We start from the raw sequence: 18,233 nt of genomic DNA on the forward strand, positions 1-18,233 counted from the left end.
ATAGTATAAAAAGAAGCTTGCTTTCTCTACAGCTTGTGTTCTTTTATTTGTAATGAGTAACATTTCAAATTCACGACAAAAAAAGGTTCCGGCTTGTTTTTTTTTATATGAATGTCTATTTGTAGATTAATAAACATACAAACATCCTCACAAATGTTCGCATTTATAATATTTATGGAAATGATAAGAAAATAATATAATATTCGATTTGTTGTAGCTACTGTTGGTTTGGTGGCATTTTCAACGTTCGGATAGGTGAGCGCCAGGCGTAGACGACGAGATGTTTTGAATGAAAATAATATAAATGAAAGAGAAGAGTTATTTTTAAAACAATGTATTAAATTAACCGCATTATATTAGTTATATACACAGTGACGTAAACAAAATGCAAACCATCTGCTTATAAAATAATCAGTAAGTACAGACTGATTACCATCAATCCTCAAATAACAAAGATAAGACAGGTTCAAATACCATCAATGGCTTGGTACTTTACTAATTTACTTAATCTAAATCAGCAAACTTGCAGCTGAAAATCAAGGTAAAATTTACATGCTAAACTTCCCAAAAAGCTTACAAATAGGAGTCGGACGAAAACCTATGCTAATTTTGTTATTTAAAAATAAATGAACAGGGCAAATCTTAATTAGATTTATAAGAGTAGTAGCCAAATAAACAATTTGAAGATTTATCCAAAAGCTTGAAAATTGTTTTACGTCGGACTCAGTTAGCAATTTAACTACACAATACGCATACTCATACAAGACATTAAATCACTAAAACAGTTGCTATTTTTCAACATATGTATTAAAATACTGGATTCACTACAACAATGAAATATCAAATTGCTTTTCATCACTCTAAATCTATTATGTACACTATTAAACTATTCATACGTCAGGATGATCAACGTGCTCATTATAAGTCAATGATTTACCATGAAGCTTCATTAGATATTTTCCCCTGGTTAACATGAACGCTAATGCCGATTCTTAAGTGCCATCTGAAAGAAATTAAATAGACGTACTGATCGCAATAAGCGCATGTTTATTTAACAAGATGTTTAGAAAATGCAGCGTAAAAAATGATTTATTCTGTTGGAAGATACTGATTTATGGCTATATTAATAAAATCTGCAGCACATTTCTACTCACCTTGTCAAAGAATCAAATTAATTACAAAATGTAAACTCAAATCCATCATACCAGTAGTCGGGCACACAATTTAATATATTGTACTTTTTTACACATATTTTACACATAGCATTAACAACTGTACATAACTATACATTTTCAGTCTTCCACAAATAGTAAACGATTTGCGTTGGTTTGTTATAGGTTCTTTATAACACTTCATGACGTATCCATAAAATACTATTTAGTCACAACCGGTGTTTATGTAACTAATTAATTTAAACCAACCAAAATAAGACTTGTTTGTGACAAACAATATTTTACGTATATTTCGAGTTAATAAGCTTAGCTGCAGAATCTTTAAAGGCACATTTATATTGGCATGTAGCCCAATAATCTTTTTAAAATATTCGGAATTGACAAATAATAAGGTAGCTTATTTCTAAGCTGTTAATATGAATGCTGATATTGTAAATGCACAAGGCAAGATATATTAAGTCTTGTGTTATAATGAGCATCCTGAACTTTTCATTGACCTCACTATTTAATATCTATGTATAACCAAATGAGCTGTTACTCTCATAAAAGTATATATCCAACAATTAATCTTTCTTAAAATTAACTACGTAACATTTGTAGCGTATATTCTACGATTTATATAGTTCTCTTATAAGCGTATTGTATTATCCGTCCTGGGTAGTTTAGACAATTGAGTATCAATGTATTTCTTTTATGAACGTATGAGAATAATGATTCTTTAAGTCTGCCTCAATAGTCACATTTTCCGTTACACAATCGAGTCAATACCGTGTCTAATAATAAAAACTAATACAAAACTAAGAACTGAAATAAGTAATTGAAGGAAACGTTTATTAATTTATAAGCTACGTGTCACAAGTCATATAAATAAAAAGTGAGACAAAGTAAATAGCTCACAACAAAAGACCTAGCTTCTTCCACTACTGGAGCCAATGAAGTTATTGAGTCTCGGATGTAAAAAATATGTACATTGTGTCGAACAAAATGCAATACCATAAAACTAATCAGCGTCATTATAGTATCTTGACATATTAAGTAATGGAGCCAGGCGGCGCGCCGCGCTCACGAGTCTGCCGGGATGTCCCACTCCGCCAGGCCGCGGTCCACCAACTCACGGTTTAGGAATATTACTTGCTGCAAGGCACAAACAGATAACACTGAGCATGTTTAAACACACACGATGATAACCATGCAGACGATAATATAAACTTCAATTAGAAAATTACTTAAGACTATGTAATATAGCTGAAATGCAACAGATCAATTCAGATGAGATCAATTCTGGAAAGTATAGAATTTGAGAACTTATTTTACGATGCATTACTAACAAAAGGGGCATTCTTTGGTCCCTGCCTATCCTTCGTATGTACGAAGATTCGTATGCAACGGCTTGATGCACAAAGTAATAAGTAATAAAAATACATGAACGTACCTGTGGATGTAGTGTGAGGTAGAGATGAACTAGAGGGAGGCCAGCCTCGTCGTAGCCAGCTACTTGCGCGTGTAACAGCTGCCCCGCAGTCAGACCGGCCATAATACGGAGAGCTTCACCACTCCACTCTGTTTCTGTAACATAACACACAAACAAATACTTTTTAATATTAAAAATAACTACACCTGAAACATTATCATTAAACTTCGAAATAAAAGCTTGAGTGGTAGTACTACAGCCATATTGGAGGTTAACCGTGATTTAGTTTTCTTTAAACTGGGCGTCTCCGTGCTTCGGAGGGCACGTTAAAAGTCGGTCCCGGTTGTTGTCTACTAAGATAACAGTCGTTAAGCCACGTCAAAGGCCTCTCGGGCGGCTTGAACGACTTTGACACTAGGTTGGCCACTAACCATACGACAAACAAACAAACATGGGAGGTTTAAAAAAAAAATAAACAGCAAAAAACAGTAAATAAAGACAAGCAATATATCAATCAAGCCGTAATTCATGTATCTTCTATATTCTAGGAAAACCAATTGTCCTTGTGCTAATCAAAATTGTTAATAAATAATATGCCGCTAGGATGAGGAAAAATACTAATATCGGGTCTGACAACTGCCATTGTTTTGTAGATTATCACAATTAATAATTATTGAATATTTGATTATATTGTATACACAATAACCTCAAATACTCTACATATGTAAAGGATTTATTTAAATATTATGGTTAATTATAATCGTGGATCTTGTCACTGCATTTATTTAATACATTTACGCCTCTTTTCAAATTAAAAATCATCGCGAATAAACCACGATCAACAGACGCGAGACAATTCATATGATGCGGCGGGGTCTCTTCTTTTAATTCGTTATTCATCTGAATGGACTTTATATGGCGAATCCATGTCATTGATAAACGCTAAGTAAAGTGCTTTGAACTAGTTATAAGAAGTTAAAAACCTACGCGTGAGATCATTGAAGATATTTACTATTCCGGTCGGCAACACGAATCGCAAATTGACTATCGTAGCTTGCAGACGCTACTCAAAGTTAACAAAAGACGTCAAGTGTATATAACCTAGTAAAATGCTGGTTTCGATGAGATGTTTTAAGTTGAAAAGAAAGTTTAGAGATGTATTTTTATTAAAAAAATAGCATAATATCGCTCAAAGAAAATTTCCTTCGAGTAATGTCGTCTACATTTACGTTCGGTAAGAGTCGCCACACAGGCAACGCATTGCGTGTTGGGCCGCTATCAAAAATAACCAAAAATCGTGGCACGACTGTAACTGATATTCGAACAAATCCCGGATACGTTATACATAATATACATTTTAGGCCCACGAACTAAGGTTCCTAGTTTAGATCTTGCATGGCTTACTAAACAAACAAGAAGAGTTTGGTGTTACGATGAACTAAGACGTAAAAAGCTTACACAAGACGAATGTTTTTGAATCTGAATCGGCATTACAATCTGTATAACTAACCCCAAAATATCAGGCTTCGTAATATAGAGATAAAGTAAGTTTTCTTAAGAAATATTAAATGTATTGTTAGTGTTAAAGAGTCTAAATAAACATACCATTATTTGCTGGTTTTACAAAAGCTAAAATTGCCTCTGTTGCCTGGAAGGGTAATGTCATAAAATCTGAGCGGATCTGTTTTAACTGATCGTTGTCGACAGTGAGATATCCTCCAAAGTCCACTAGTTTTACGACAGATGTATCATTCTCTTCTGATGTTGATATCACTTGAGCACGATACCAATTGTTTTCTGTCGGCGCAGCACAAATTGAACCCTCTAAAAAACAAAACATGGCATTAGCATTTGTATTCAAATAAAAAATAAATTATTATTTATCTGGCGACAGTTATTACCTTTTACTGGACGTGGCAATGATGGTACTTCAGGGTTCTGATAGGTGGCTGCCATGAGACGGTGCAGCGCGTGCAACGATGGGAAGGTAGGGTGAAGAGGTTGTTGAAGGAAGAAATGACCCGCGCTCACCAGGCAGGTCATTATTGTGTCATTGTTTACAGATTCAACAAGCTGCAACAAACAAGTTTTACTTAGTGTTCGTCTTTCTATTAGCAAGGTTCACACAAACGATTCAACGCGCTCGGATCATTCGCGCTAGATCGCGCTATGAAGGACCGACGGGCGAATCACTGGATCGCCGATCCAAGACGTATTGTTTAATGTAAAACAAATAGGCGTATCCTTATAACTTAACTTTTAAGTTAGGGACTTGTTTGTTAATCACCATGATTCCGAATCCTACTAGAACATTGTGCTATGTCTCTGTGCTGTCTCTTACAGCTTCAAGAGTTCAATAAAGAAGGCATTACAATTGTGTTACACCTAATAGGACAAGTAATAAAATAAGATTTAGTATTTACTTAACCTTATTAACTTGAACTTATTGATCTTGATCAATCTTAGTGAATATTTCTGTGTCTCACTACAACCTACTTGTATAGACTCAAACACTTACTAAACAAAGCTTGAACAGTTACTTACTTGTAGAAATTCTGGCACTAGAGGTACCAATCTTTGATATAATTCTGCACTAATTTCTTGCAAAGAAAAGTTTGGGAATTTCTTTTCAGGGAACTTTTCTTTAATCATTTCTAAGGCTGCTTCTATCTCACTCTGGGTTCCTAAATTTACAAAATTGTGTTATTAATGTTTAACATAATTGTAATTATCATGTTTATATTTGAAATCATTGTTTTCTAGCAATGTTTCAAATTACTATCTATATTTACCTTCTACTGCACATATCTTTTGCTTGACAGAATCTGGATGTCTTCTAACATATACACTAGCACCTGTTTTAGCTTTAATTTGTGTAACAAAAGCTCCATGTTTTCCTATTAACAGGCCTACTAAGCTCTGTGGTATGACAAATTGATGTATTCTTAATGCTGTCTCAGAAGGAACCATATTTAAATTAGCTGGAGGAGGACTGGCAGCTTCAGAGCATCCCTTACCACTGTCACTTGAACCCTGAAATGAAGGTTATTTTTAATATCAACAATTTATATTAAATAAATTAAGTTGCAAAAACAATCAGCTAAATAGTTCAATAATTACCTCACTGTGGTTATCTGAAAAGTGGCACATTGATGGACTAGCTAGCAAAGGGTCCACAGGACTATGATTGGCAGAATCTCTTTCGGAGATATGTCTGCTTTGTGCTGTAGAAAACCTGTTATTACTTTCATTATTATTACTAGGTTCATCAACTACATTAATGTTATTATTATTATTAATATTTGAATCTTCTAAGTCAGCTTCATTGCCATCTTCAGTGGTGCTAACTTCAGATACAGTTGCTTCTAACTTTGTACTGTTTTGCTGTATAAATCCAGCCTCAGCCTTGATAGGTGCTTCTTGAGATTTGACAACATTTGGCCCACCTTCATTAGCCTTCATGGGTGAAAGGTTGTTATTTTTATAGCAATTGACCACAGTTGGAAGTGTGGAGCACATGTTAGACTTTGTATCTTTAACTGCAAATGATTGTCCTTTAGAGCACAGACTTGAAGAAAACTTGTCAAAGCCAGCTGACATTCTTTTTTCCTTTTCAATAGACTTTTTCCTAATTATCTTTTCTATTTCTAAATCAACTTCCTCATCTGTCAACTCTAATGGTGAAGACCTTTGGGAGTTGCTTCCATTGGGCATTATGTCAATAGGAGCAGACTTAATAATGGAGCGCTCAGCCTTGCCCAATGGGGAAGTTCTCTTAGCCTCAGCTTGAGCATTTAGTGCTTCTGCAAGTTCTTCTTTTAAACTTTTTATTCTTTCTCTTCCACCCGGGTCAGATTTTGCATACTCCCTCTTTTTTCGGAACCAAAAAATTCCCAATAAAACTGCAATGGATGGGACTGACCACATAAGAAGTTGACGACAAGGGGCCATTGTAATTAGCCACTTTTATGAACAACAATCTAAAACAAAAAAACAAAACAAATATTATTATCCATGTTTATTTTATTAAAATCAATTAATTACAACCTAGTTTTCTATTTTAACTTGAACTGATAAAATGTGAAAAGTATTAGCTCTATCATGACCTAAAGTAACAAGAAATTTTGTTAAACTTTCACTAATATAATTACTTACATTTACTGCAGTAAATGTGATAAAATGAAGTGAATGTTAGAAGGAATAGTAGTTTACACTAACAAACAATTTTAAGATTTTAATGCAATTTTACATTTTTATAATGAAATAATATTAATTTTTATTTTTTTTGGAAATTAGTAGCAAAATTTATGTTATTTTGGCCAAACTACTATCAGGTAATCATGTTTGTGTAACAAAAGGATAAAAATAATTTATTTATTAATTCCTAGACTTAGGATTTTAAAATACACTTAAATGTTATTTATAATCTTAGATGCCCAATGAATTATGGATAAAGGTTGATCAATGAAAATCTAAAATATGAAGTATGAAACTATTGAGCATAATTTGCAAACCAAATAGGTACATAAAATGTTATAAACTGTTGTGATAAGTATGACATACTTTTCGCAGACGATTCTATAAAATAAAATTTATGAACTTTTTATCAATGATATTTTGTTATCTACTAGATAAAGAAGCAGATAAAAATATTTTTTGTATATTTTGCAACATGTTTATAAAATAAAATAAATAGGTTATTGTTCCGCGTGTTTATTTACCATTCGAAATAGCACACAAAGACTAAAAATAGTACCTTAATTACACTGTTAGGATATTATCCATGCAATAAACATACTTAAATGCATATTAGTAAGTCACCGGCCCGGATATAGTGAAATTAGAGCAAAGCATGGACTGTGCATTTACCTTACAAGTTAATTCTGATCACAATCACTTCGGCTATAGATACAGTTATGAACACGCTACATAATATTGTAGAGCTACCTACTTTCGGAGCAATGCTAATAATACCTTCACAACCATGTGCCATTGATCTTTTTCGGAACACTAGTTATAAATGTTGTCCGGTGAGGGTCACGAGCAATATGTAAAAACCTTCACAAGCAACACGTAAGCAAATGTGGAACCATAAATGAAAGGTTACGCAATTAAATTTGTGTCAACACCTTGGCAATTATTAAAATAAATAACTTCATAAAATTATTTTAATGATTGACTAGTAATATAAATATGTCAGGATGTGTAAGTCTCGTCATAACTTTAGAACTTCCGTATGTACATTCCATGATCCAGTGAAGAATCATGCCGCCGGCTACAAAAAGTTAAAAATGCCTACTTACTTTGTTATCAAATAAAGTATGTTCCCACTTTTCAATGAAAAAATGAATATAAGCTAAAAATATAAGTTAACTGATATTACTGCCAAATTTCACTAAATTTTATCCAAGAATCCACGTGCTCACAATGTTTTCGAAGCACAACAAAATTCAATATGGCTGTCGCATGATGGAGTGCGGTCTGGCAACACATCAAAATATAACACTATGGTTAGTATTGTCTATGAATTATAAGCCACTTATACACGATAGCATAGTAATAAGAGTCTACTTGAAACCGATCGATAAAATCCTATACAATTGTACTTGCTTTTGTTAACATCAGATCATAATAATCATCATCACTTAATATTTGACTCATGCAAAAAAATAAGATATTACTTTACAACTAAATCTAGATAGTTTTGGGTCTGGATCTTATGAATCGTACCTACCTTATAAATGCTTTAGTTCTAGACTTCTGGTTTCAATAAGTCTATTAGGTACCAATGCATAAAGTTTAAATATCATAATCCGAACGATACACTTAATGAAGATTTTAACGAAGAGGAACGTGTTAAGTTTTTAGGGTGGCTCTCTCTTTCTGGTAGTAAAAATCTGCATAAATTCATATAATTAATTTGTTATTTCATTTACCAAACGAGAAAAGAATCTATCCACTAAACGGTAAAGCGGTAAACTTTCCTACCTTTTTACAGTAGGTATACGAAATTATAATATGTAAAAAAACCGGCCAAGTGCGAGTCGGACTCCTGCACGAAGGGTTCCGTACCAAAAAAATATAAAAAAAATCTAGTATTGTATGTACCTAATATTTTTTCCCTTAATATTTTTTTTGTATTTGTTGTTATAGCAGCAACGAAAATACATAATTCGTGAAATTGTCAACTTCCTATCTATTACCGTTTACGGGATTTAGCGATTTTGGTGGACAGACAGGTGGCGGATGCTTAGCAATAGGGTTCCATTTTGCCCTTTGGGTACGGAACCCTAAAAACTTGCAAAATATATAAATACACACATGTGGAAGCCATAGGTACTGGACAGGAGCTTAACTTGCTGAACAGTGGCAACGTGTCGTCAGAAAAACTAGTTTTGATTTCAGTCAGTGGCGAATGGCGATGCGATGTTATGCGACGTCTCCATTTGACAACATCTGTATATCTGCATACTACATAATGCGAACAAAAAGCTGCGTATCATGTTGCGTAGCGTTGCAAATCTTGTTTGCATGCTTTCCTCTAGCGACTAGCATCTATATTCAGACACATATAGTTATTCGGCGCGCAGCTGTTTAGAAACCATCTGCTAGTCTCGAGCTGCCTCGCACCATCCAGCGATTCGTCATACTTACTTCTTTACTCTTCCGTCAACAGGCTTTTCAGGAAGGAATGTTCCGCTATGTTGGTTATACCCAAAATCTGGCTCGAATCTCGAGTGTAGATGCTGGGAGCTAGAAAGTTGAGGTTTGCTCTCTGTGTCTCGGAGAGCTAGTAAAGCCGTCGGTCTGCACCTCACCTCTGTCTGGTCGTGTGAGTTATCCATCTCGCCGGGCTCTAAGAGCGAGTGTATAGAGTGTTCCTTTGTATTGGCCCACTTGGACACGTAAAGTCCTGCACCATTGGCTAGTTTCAATGGAACTGGCCCTAATGACCATCATCAGCTACAAGGAAATTAAATTAGGCAAGAAGAGCTTCGAAAAGTCCATTGGCACTGGATGGGGACTAATGGTTAATAGTTGTTTTTTAAATTAACATCTGTATTTCCCTTTTAAATATTTGTGAAGAAATAGTTATCAGATCCTAAATCTAATACCAATATTTTAACTACGAAAATTTGGGTTTGCTACCCAATCATGCCTGAACTACTGGAATATTTAGATACAAAAATAGTAATTAACCTGGACTAGGATTTCTATTACAATAGGGAATCTTAAACTACTGAATTGGGTTAGATAAAACTTTAAAGTAAAAATCTTAAAGATTTGAATAATATCAGCATTATAGGATATTTGTTATAAGTTTTAATGAACTCATTTTTTATTTCACCCACAATTTAGTGCAGGTGATGCTTCTTAAATCTGAATCAATTACACAACACACACTACCTTAAATACTGAATAGAACGATTAATACAAGTTAAGTATAATAATACTTATAACAATGAATATTGTAATGACCTGGGCAATCTAGTTGCAATACTGTAGTAGAGTAATCAAATACTAACCATCTGAAGATTTACAAAACAACATACACAAACAAAGACTATGTATTAACAACATCAGCAACATCCCGTGAGGTGTGAGACCAAGTTTATTATATTGTTTTATGGCCTACTTGCCAATACTAAAGGGGATTTAAATAATTAATTCATTGTTAAAGTAAAGAAATACTTTGACCTTACTTTAGAGACTTTTGTTTTCACAGATGCTACACCACTTGCATTGTTTGCATTGGAGTATGCCAGTGTTCCATACATGAATTGAATATTGATCTTGCCCTAGTTCGCAGAGAAAATTTGTCTCAATAAAATACTCCAGGCATTGCAACTTTTCTACTTGAATAGAAAGATATAACTTGTATAGAAGATGAAAGATTTATCTTTTAGGAAACTGCGAGTTGTCTCTAGTCTATTTCCTAAACAGATGGCATTGGCAACATACAACATAGTTACCAATTTGTGTATTTAGTGCCAAGAATGAGCGATGACTCTTAATAATATTGCACAACAAAAACATGTATACAGCTTCAGCATATTAAATAATAAATCTATTTTATTCAAAAGATACAAGTCAACTATAACTAATTTATAAATAATCAAGAGGAACATTATAAAATAAGAGAACAAACATTATGTTGATATAATTATTTAATAGGTAGGTTTATGTACATTCCTTATTTTTAAATCATTTCTCATCTAAGACAAATGGGATTAATTCAAGGAATGTTGCACAATAATTTGACTATAATTCCATGTTATTGTAGATATTATATTAAACTCAAATTATAACAATGAAGTTGTATCATACGCTAATGTGTTATAAACACTTACATGTTTTGAAGAAATACTGTGTCTATTGGATTATAGACTTTTAACAATTTAGGTGTGTATATGAAATAATTTTGAAAACTAAATTACAAAATCACAAGTCATGTTTATTCATAACAGCAAAACAAATTTACATAGACTTACTGTAGAGAATAATATAAATAGTGCTAGGTTTATATAGCATCTACTGCATCAGCTTCATCTTCTGAACTAACCTCATCTCCAAACTCGATATCTTCATCCAAGCCGTCGACAGAATATACCACAGTCTCGTTGATTCGTACTGTCTCTGGGAATTCTCCATACGTCTTCAGATTCCTTGCCTCGTCGGGGGTATATTTCAAGATGACGTCAGCCTTGGCGTCTTGGTAATCTCGCAAGCCTATTAGTATGATGTCTCCTTGGTTTATCCAAACTTTTTTTCTAAGTTTACCCCGAATATGACACAGACGTTTTATGCCATCAAAGCACATGGCCTCCAAGCGGCCATTACCGAGCATCTTTGTGACTTGGGCGTACTCTTGTCCGTCTTCTTTGAAGACCAGCTCACGTTTTTCTGTTTCGTTTTCATTCTTTCCTCTCCTTCTGTTTTTACCTCCTTTTCCTTTATTCTTCGGCATAATTTATATAATTTTGAGTACAAACATATACAGTTAGACTACGAAAATCTCATGAATTTGCTCTAGACAGATTCGTTTGACAGCCTTTTTTTTTACCTACAGCACTCATGCTGCGTTGCAGCACACAGATAAAAAATATTTTCTAATTGCATGTCAAGTCAAATGTCTGTCTGTTTATGGAATAAAAATGAAACACACGTAATAGTTTTTTTATGTAGTCATTAATACCCCCTTTTTACACCAAAATAATTGTTATTGAAGGATATAATTAAAAGTTTACTTAACTAATAGTTATCCATACTATACTTTTAATGCAGCCTGGTATTCTAGATAGCGTCACTGAAGTAAGATAATATTAAAGAATAATAATATTTTTGGTTTAGTAATAATTATAGGTAATCGGATATTTTATTTGCAATCGTTATTTTCGTAATATGGTCTCACAAATTATCTGTCCATATTCCAATTGATTTCATTTATGTTAAGATTTATTTTGTCGACAGAATAGCCTATGGCGCGTTCAAGATTTTGTTGTAAGTTAAGGGTACAAAATAAAATCATAATAAAATCCGATTATAGCTTTAATTTTTACCACGATTTTTTAGATGAATAAGTGGCTGTCGTATTGGCTGGCAACATTTTAGGAGTTAAAGCTAGACTACACGATAGAATGTATTTTTGTCACAAACATATAAAATCATACAACTAAAGAACGTTCATAAAAAGAAGTTTATACATGAAAGTCTACCTATTCTAATTCCATTCCTGATGCTACTATAATGATGCAAAAGTTTGATTGGATTGATGTAGGTATGAAGGTTTGTTACTTTCAAGAAAAATATAAATAAACGTTTTCATAAAATAAGAAAAACACTGTGTTGTAGTTTATGTTTAATGTAGGCATCAGAATAACACATAGGCCTTAAAAATACAAATTTTTGGCTGTGGTTTTGTTCATCATTATTCTTGTGGCTTGATAAGCTATATTAAAATACAACAAGGTCGGAGCTGCAAGCAAAAGTTATTATAGCTATAATATCATTTAAGGCAATGTTGGGATGAGGAGGTATCACTGGTTGAATCGGGAACACATATAACTTGATATAACTCAGTTTGTGTGTTTCTCATTCAATGTCCTTTATTTATTGTGTTTAATTACTTAATTGATTAAACATCAATAGTTAGAAAATAAATCTCTTTTACTCCTTTTATTCAGTTCAGTAGGTACAGTTCTATTTTATATAGGAAATATGTACATCTCAAAATCTTTGATTACGTTAATTGAGTACCCTACCTACTACTACCTACACCCGGTGACCTGCGTATTCAAATTTTAACAGTGTAAATGAAATTTTACAATGCAATCTTATTTGCACCATAAGAAAAGGATCTATCTAAAAAAAAATATACATCATTTCTTTTAAAATAAAATACTAACAATATTTTCTTTATGTGGGTTGAACTACCAGACCTTTGTATCACTTAAATACTTAACACGATGTGTACTACCCTAAAAATATTTCTTCTGTGAATATATTATGCTAGATCTACACTTTTGACCGACTGTCCAACACTCCAATCTTGTTCCACCTACTCTTAACTAGTGGCAAAGTTCTAACTCACTATCGATTATTACAGACTCTCTGCATATCCAACCTACGGCCAACATTATGATCATCAGACGGATGGCCAGCCAATTCGACTTGACATGGCCAATATACACGAACTATCTCTCTACATAATATAGGCTAAACGAACCATTGCACTATTGGTCAAATGTGTAGAGCGAGCATTATAAGTACCTATTAGCATGGTTTAGAACCTTTGTGCATTCGATATTCGAAGTCCGTTGATCTTCCTTTGTAACTCACTGAAAATGGAGTCTATTCGTAGCGAATTACAAAAACAAAATGCAGAATCTTGAAATAAATGAACACATGATTATATAAGGAATAAATATTTAAATACCTACTTTATTTTGTAATTGTTTTCGGCGCTACATTAGAATTTAGAACGAATAAAAAAATCATATTCCATCTAAGTATCACTATTTCAGGGCAAAAAATATAATGACTGAGAAGCCTAAAAAAAAACTAATTATCGTTAAAGGCCTAAAGGGAAAGCGATAGACAAAGATTGTTTTCTACTACAAAGAAAATGCACAGGCCTATAGCTAGTCAGGCCTAACAAAAGATGCTTACATGTCTTATCCGCAAGCCAGGGTTGTAATATTTTATAGGACCAATTTTATTAGATGACACCTGAAACTCGCTTGCAAAATTAAGAATAGAAATAATAAAATAAGTATAAGTAAATAAAATTCATAGAGTCATTCATATTTTTTTTCTTATTACAGGCGTCATTACTAGCCATGCGCCATGGTTAACGGCATTAAAAATGTACGACCTACGTATTTAAAAAAATACATATAAATGTAATCAGATCGCCAATGACTCGAATGATATGGCTTCCGTATCTTTACTTTCTTAAATCTTCATATTTTCATTCATTCATCACATTTTTCATGGTTGATTATAGTTTACCTGCTAAAAGATATGTCTGTGTCTTTCAATTTCAAATCTTCGTCACATGAAACCCTCGGTACATATATTTATCTGGCAAGGATCTATAATATTTATGGGTAATATTTAGTTAATACCCTCGAACCTCGCAGTCTACAATATATAATCTGTAATCTTTTGAATACATGACCATTAAAGAAACATAATTACATGCAGACGCCGTTTTGACTGAAACCAGTAATTATTGTGTACATAGGCATTAGGTGTGCATATACCTACCTACATGTATTACGAATGACGTGTGATCCATTCTTTTAGTAGCTGATAGTTTAACTTTTCAGAAGAATATGGTTGAAGGTTACATTTTCGTGCAGATATTTAGCGTTAGGTAGTAGGTAAAAACTGTTGACTTGCAGTATGGCAAGCGTGCAGTCGGGTCGGCGGCAAGGGAGGGTGGGAGGTCTGCAGGGGTGAGGCCAGACGGCGAATGAACTGCAGAAAGGGTTAACGCTCGCTTCCCCTGCAGCGCCGCCTGCGCTCGCCCGCCCACGGTTTATGCTACCTACCTATGGACAGGACGCCTGGCTTCACTAGAAAAATAAGAATTATAATATTTTACAGCTATGAGAGAATTCATAAACTTTTTAAATTGAATATAGATGTATGTGTCCACGGTGGATGGATGTGTTAAATGAAACTAAACCAAATAAGACAGTGTCATATATTATCTATACAGCAGTTAATTTACTGTATCAATATTAACTTATTAAGCATGTTATCGCAAGATATTGAAATAAATATAATATTCTGGTTGATGCAGATTTGATATACCTAGTACGTTATACTTTTAGAAAAATTTAGGGAGTGCGTCGAAGCCTTGGCGAATTATATGATTGGTCGTTATGATACATCTTAAACTGAAACTATTACACTGTGACGTAGATACTGTAGATATAATTGCTTTCTCACACATAGCTTGGAAAATGCATGTACTTAAATCCATGCTAATATTTTGCGTCCATTCACATTTTTCCCGTAATTTTCCATTTTTCAATGTTCGTTACACTTGTGATACGTAATCAAGACAATATTTATTACTTTGCCTGAAAATGAATAAAAAATCAGTCATTTAAAAATCATTTTAGTACAAAATACAAGGTGAAGTATTTTATACCAAAATCAATGCTGGGTGGCTCGACTGAAGTGTCTGTAAAGCAAGCGTATTTATAATTTCAACCATAACAATTTCACGGTTTTACTAAAGATCCGATGGAAATTATAATTGGCACTGCTATTTTTAAGTTAAGTATACCGTTTGTTAAGTTTCATAAGCATTACGATGGGTATAACCTGAGAAAAACGCCTGTTAATTTTTCTCAAAAACGAATTCACATAATATTTAATATACCTATTTGACTTTTTAATATGGTTAAACATTACGTATTGGATGTGAGTAAAAATAAATAATATCATATATCTAGTTAGACAGTCCACTTTTGTATTTGATTATTCGTGTATTAAAATTAAATAAGAGTATTTAATTTAGTTCCCCCAAACTCCGCTAGGGGCGCTGTTGAATTTCCCACATAATTTTCCTCGATATTACTCGTGAGCTGGCTGAATAAGGGTTGGAAATAAAAAAGTTATAAGTGGGCAGACAGACATAACAAGGTACGTTGTAAGAATCAAGAAACCCTATGATACATTTACTTTGTTCAATGCCTTTTGTAAATGCATGAAATACTTTGAATGCGAAACAAGAGTTTCTCCTAGACAAACAAAAGTAGTATTTTTATTTCTTTTCACCGACGGTTTTAAGGTTTCACAGTTTCACTTTGAACTAAATAGCGATTTATTTAGATAATGGAATGTTTCTGGAAGAAGATTCTTTCGTTTCATAGACATTCATATGAGAGTTCATTGAGTTTTTTAGCTAGAAGTAGATATGAACTTTATGCTTAGTTACATCATTGGAAATATATGAATACGTACTTATGCGTTTTTCAAAAATCACCTCCTCAGGATTAAAATGGGGATGAATATCAACTTTTATATTTCCTAACTTTTACGCGGCCGCTAGTAATAAATATGATTCACAGGTTAAGGTATTTTTCATGTTTGTATTGGTTTTAAAAATCTGAAGTTCAGTTGATACAGTTTGGTTACACGCTGATAGCACAAAACAGTTAGTTCTCATTATTTATTAATATTGAATGTGTTTAGCAGCAAAATAAATGAGGAATAAACATGAGTAGCAGAAAATTGAAGCTATGATTCAAGTTATGCTATAACTATAGTAATATTCATTCATGTTCCAAAGTTGCGTTATTCTAAAGAGGGTGAAATCCATCGCACTGAAATAGCCGTAGAGCAGGAAAAATCCGTTTTAATTTTTGTCCTACGAGGCTACGTGGTACTTGACACAAACATGGACAATGTGAAAGACGTTAAACTATCTTTGAAATAAATTAATAATCGCCGCATTTTTTAGGGGTATTAAAAAAAATACCAAAAAAACAAAACACCAATCTATTGATTGTTATAGTAGGTTAGATTATTATGTCAAGGTTATAAAAATGCTATTATTTTCCAATATGCTTTTTCTATTTCTATATAAATAAAAAATCATTTACTTAATTTGCTAGACCACAAACATTGTTTATTATATAACAGTTTATGGCTACGTTTCTTTATAGATTTTAAGTCCCAATGTTCTAATTCTACACCTACAAAACCCTATCATGTTTAAGTTTCGACAGTATAGGATTTATATATACTAATAAAATACTGATTTAAAAAATTGCCGGTAAACTTTTCTTTTGATACAGTAGTATATTACTGATCTACGAGTTTTTACCCCTGCTACAATGTGCGGAGAATGTTGCCACTTTCTCTCGATAGAGGCGCTCGCGCTACGATATTTTCATCCTGGCGCTGCTTAACGTATCTTCAATGTTTGTATTCTGATCGCTGGTATTCTTTTAAATGTCGATTAGTACGTCTTTGTCACAATTTTTGAATATGGCAGATTCCTTTGGAACAAATAAAATTAATTTCGTAAGCATTTTCTATTGTTATTACTTGGTTTAATGTTACAATATAAGTTTGTAAACACTTATATCATTTGAATAGACACATAATAATATAGTTATCTTTTGACATATTATTCTGTACAAAAATCTTAATAAAAGAAATCAAAACTACATAATCAGTGGTGCCACCTACAATTAGCCTTCGTTATATTCGCTATTGACTCTTTCACAAAGAAAGATATAAACCTAGGCATTGGATATAAGGTTTCTGGTTACAACTAAAAAAATATATTTTGAATCTAACAAAGAATGCATTTTAAATATGATCAACTTCAGGAACAGACGTGACGTAACGTGGTGGACTGAAGGCCTAACCCTTCCCTCATTACGGGAGGAGACCCTTACCCAGCAGTGGGACCTTAATGGGTTAAATTTATTTATAATTTATTATAAAGGAACAGAAATTTATTTTGCAACAACGAAATTTTTCGCTTGTTGAATTGAAGCCGTTGACGCAAGTTGCACGCAGACTACGTTGCTCCTGATTTAAGTTCAGGCACCTTTCATCTCTCCTTTGTAGAGTCAAACTATATTATAAAACTTACAATATTATATATACATATATAACTTATAATATATAACTTATAATAGCAAATTATAAAATATTTATCATTATGTAAACTTACTTTTTTATATCTTTAAACTTCTTACTAACAACTTTATTGTTGTTGCTGAATACCTCTAGATATTCATATAAAATGCAACTGAAAGAGTCAATCATCTAGACCTCAAAGAGAATTGATTGACAAATTATCGGTCAAACGCTAGTTCTCTCTTTTGCTGTTTTTTGTTTAGTTTGTTAAATAAAATAATAAAAGCGTTAAATGAATGCAGCCATTAATATACTATGTATGACGCATGTTTGTATCTGTTTAAAAATTTCATGTTTAACTAAAACTTTATATTAACTTCTGTTAGTTAAATATACCTAGTTCAATATTCCCAGTTATAATATACCTAGATCCTGTAAACGAATTTAATTAAAAAATAATAATCATTAATAATGAAAATATAATGATTCTATGCCTGATAATATGAAGCATATTTTGCTGTTACTTTAAGAAAGGT

The 18,233-nt window shown here is 32.9% G+C and overlaps 2 protein-coding genes across 3 annotated transcripts; both read right to left on the reverse strand.

Moving 5' to 3' along the window:
* Positions 1 to 318: 318 nt before the first annotated feature.
* On the reverse strand, positions 319 to 8,048 carry LOC142972413 (A-kinase anchor protein 1, mitochondrial-like). Of its 2 annotated transcripts, none has more exons than XM_076113513.1 (8): positions 7,887 to 8,048; positions 5,704 to 6,563; positions 5,376 to 5,616; positions 5,128 to 5,267; positions 4,485 to 4,656; positions 4,189 to 4,407; positions 2,605 to 2,738; positions 319 to 2,306 (listed from the first exon to the last, which is right to left on the reverse strand). In XM_076113513.1, the coding sequence occupies exons 2-8, from the start codon at positions 6,532 to 6,534 to the stop codon at positions 2,235 to 2,237; spliced, it is 1,809 nt and encodes a 602-aa protein (XP_075969628.1). In that variant the 5' UTR covers positions 6,535 to 6,563; positions 7,887 to 8,048; the 3' UTR covers positions 319 to 2,234. The 2 variants fall into 2 exon arrangements, with proteins under 2 accessions (XP_075969628.1, XP_075969629.1); XM_076113514.1 differs by lacking the exon at positions 7,887 to 8,048 and adding an exon at positions 7,453 to 7,606.
* Positions 8,049 to 10,623: 2,575 nt separating this feature from the next.
* Positions 10,624 to 11,671, reverse strand: eIF1A (eukaryotic translation initiation factor 1A). Its single transcript, XM_076113515.1, has one exon. It carries the CDS (start codon positions 11,549 to 11,551, stop codon positions 11,105 to 11,107), a length of 447 nt encoding a protein of 148 aa, XP_075969630.1. The 5' UTR covers positions 11,552 to 11,671; the 3' UTR covers positions 10,624 to 11,104.
* Between the last annotated feature and the right edge of the window lie 6,562 nt (positions 11,672 to 18,233).

This window comes from Anticarsia gemmatalis, chromosome 4, assembly GCF_050436995.1.
Source record: "Anticarsia gemmatalis isolate Benzon Research Colony breed Stoneville strain chromosome 4, ilAntGemm2 primary, whole genome shotgun sequence".
Classification (NCBI taxonomy): Eukaryota; Metazoa; Arthropoda; class Insecta; order Lepidoptera; family Erebidae; genus Anticarsia; species Anticarsia gemmatalis.